At 26.7% G+C, this 1701-nt stretch overlaps 1 protein-coding gene across 1 annotated transcript; it reads right to left on the bottom strand.

Moving 5' to 3' along the window:
* Positions 1 to 226: 226 nt before the first annotated feature.
* LOAG_19119 (hypothetical protein) lies at positions 227 to 577 on the bottom strand (the record flags this gene model as incomplete). Its single annotated transcript, XM_020451773.1, has 1 exon — positions 227 to 577. One exon carries the CDS (start codon positions 575 to 577, stop codon positions 320 to 322), a length of 258 nt encoding a protein of 85 aa, XP_020304422.1. The 3' UTR covers positions 227 to 319.
* Positions 578 to 1701: the final 1124 nt, after the last annotated feature.

Consider the following 1701-nt stretch of genomic DNA (forward strand, 5'->3'; position numbering starts at 1 on the left):
GAAAGCTTTTTTGGTAATTAAAAAAAAAAACTAGGGATAAAATGACTACTGTTGTCATTTTTGCAATTTAAAGTGAACTAATTTGAATTAATCAATATATGACAATAGCATAAAGATATGACAATAGCATAATGAATATACGATAGAGCTAAAAACTATTTATTTTTTAAAACTATTTATTTTTTATAAAAACTATTTACTTACTAAATAAATTTTACGGAGAGAAGAGATAAATAATTTTGATATACTGCAAGCAGACAGTTTTCATTGATGGCAAAATATTTTGAAGTCGTCGAGGAAGTTGCCATCGTCGACGATGCTAACATTCGAAGATATTACCATTAGAGTTGTCGATGTTAATATCTTCGATATTAACAACAACATCGTCGGGGATGCTAAGATAGTTGAAGATGTCATCATTGGGATAGTCCAAGATGTTAAATTTTACTGAGGGATACTCGTCATTCGAGCGATCTTGTTGACATGCTGAACTTTGACCGGCAATGTGATGATTTCGTGTGTCTGCCAAAACATGTTCCAACTGTGGATTTCCTTCCCTTGGGTCTAGAATGAACATTGCTTAGATATCACTTCATTGTTCATTCATTTCAGGTAGATAAATAAATGCTAAAAACTCTGCTGAATTTGCAAAACTAAAAAGCTCTGCAGGACTTTTCAATGATTTCTTATTACTGAGGAAGTTTTTACTCAGAGGCAAGGAGTTTGTTAGTTGATCATATTACTTGCTTTTTGTATAACTCATTTATCATTGCTTACCAATTCATAGTGTTATATACATTTTAAACAAGTACCATCAGAAGTTGAAATGGTATCTGATGGACAAATACAGTGTAAATGATTGGGACTAGCAATCCTATTGTTATTACAATTACGACATTGTAAATTTAATGAATCATAATAAGCGGTAATATTTGAACAATTACGTGGTGTAATATAATCAAATAGTAATGATGAATGGATAGAACAAATTATATGTAAAAAGTAAAAGAAATAATAAAACAATCATTGAAGTTATTTTTGAATTGATAATATTATAAATGCAAATATGATAATAGTTGATAATGGAGAAGATACAGATGCGATAATGGTTGATAATAGCACAGGTATGATAATAAATTGATAATAGAGCAGATATGATAATAGTTAGTAATATTGCATGAGTGTAGATATGATAATGGTTAATAACATTGCAAATATTACAGTTAGTAATAATGGTATAGCTATGATAACAGTTAATGGTAGTGGAGATGTGATAACAAGTTAGTGATAATGTAGATATGACAAAAGCATAATAAATATATGATAGAGCTAAAAATTATAAATTAATTAAGAAATTTTAAATGATATTTGTAAACTATTTATATAGTATTATTTACGATTTATATAGTATTATTTATATAGTATTATTCACTAATGACATCAGATTTGTATAAGCAAGATTTAAAAGCAATTCTTTATCATTTTAACAGACAAATTACTTCATCAAAGCATTTATCAAAACTGGTTAAAGATATTTTTGATATTTCCGAAATTTCGCCAAGAAGCGCAAGCATTCGTCCAATGTACTCAAAGCTCCAATGGAAAATTTTTTTTATACATTCTTATATATATATATATATATATATATATATATATATATATATATATATATATATATATATATATATATATATATATATA

This window comes from Loa loa, assembly GCF_000183805.2.
Source record: "Loa loa unplaced genomic scaffold supercont3.1776, whole genome shotgun sequence".
In the NCBI taxonomy this organism is placed as follows: Eukaryota; Metazoa; Nematoda; class Chromadorea; order Rhabditida; family Onchocercidae; genus Loa; species Loa loa.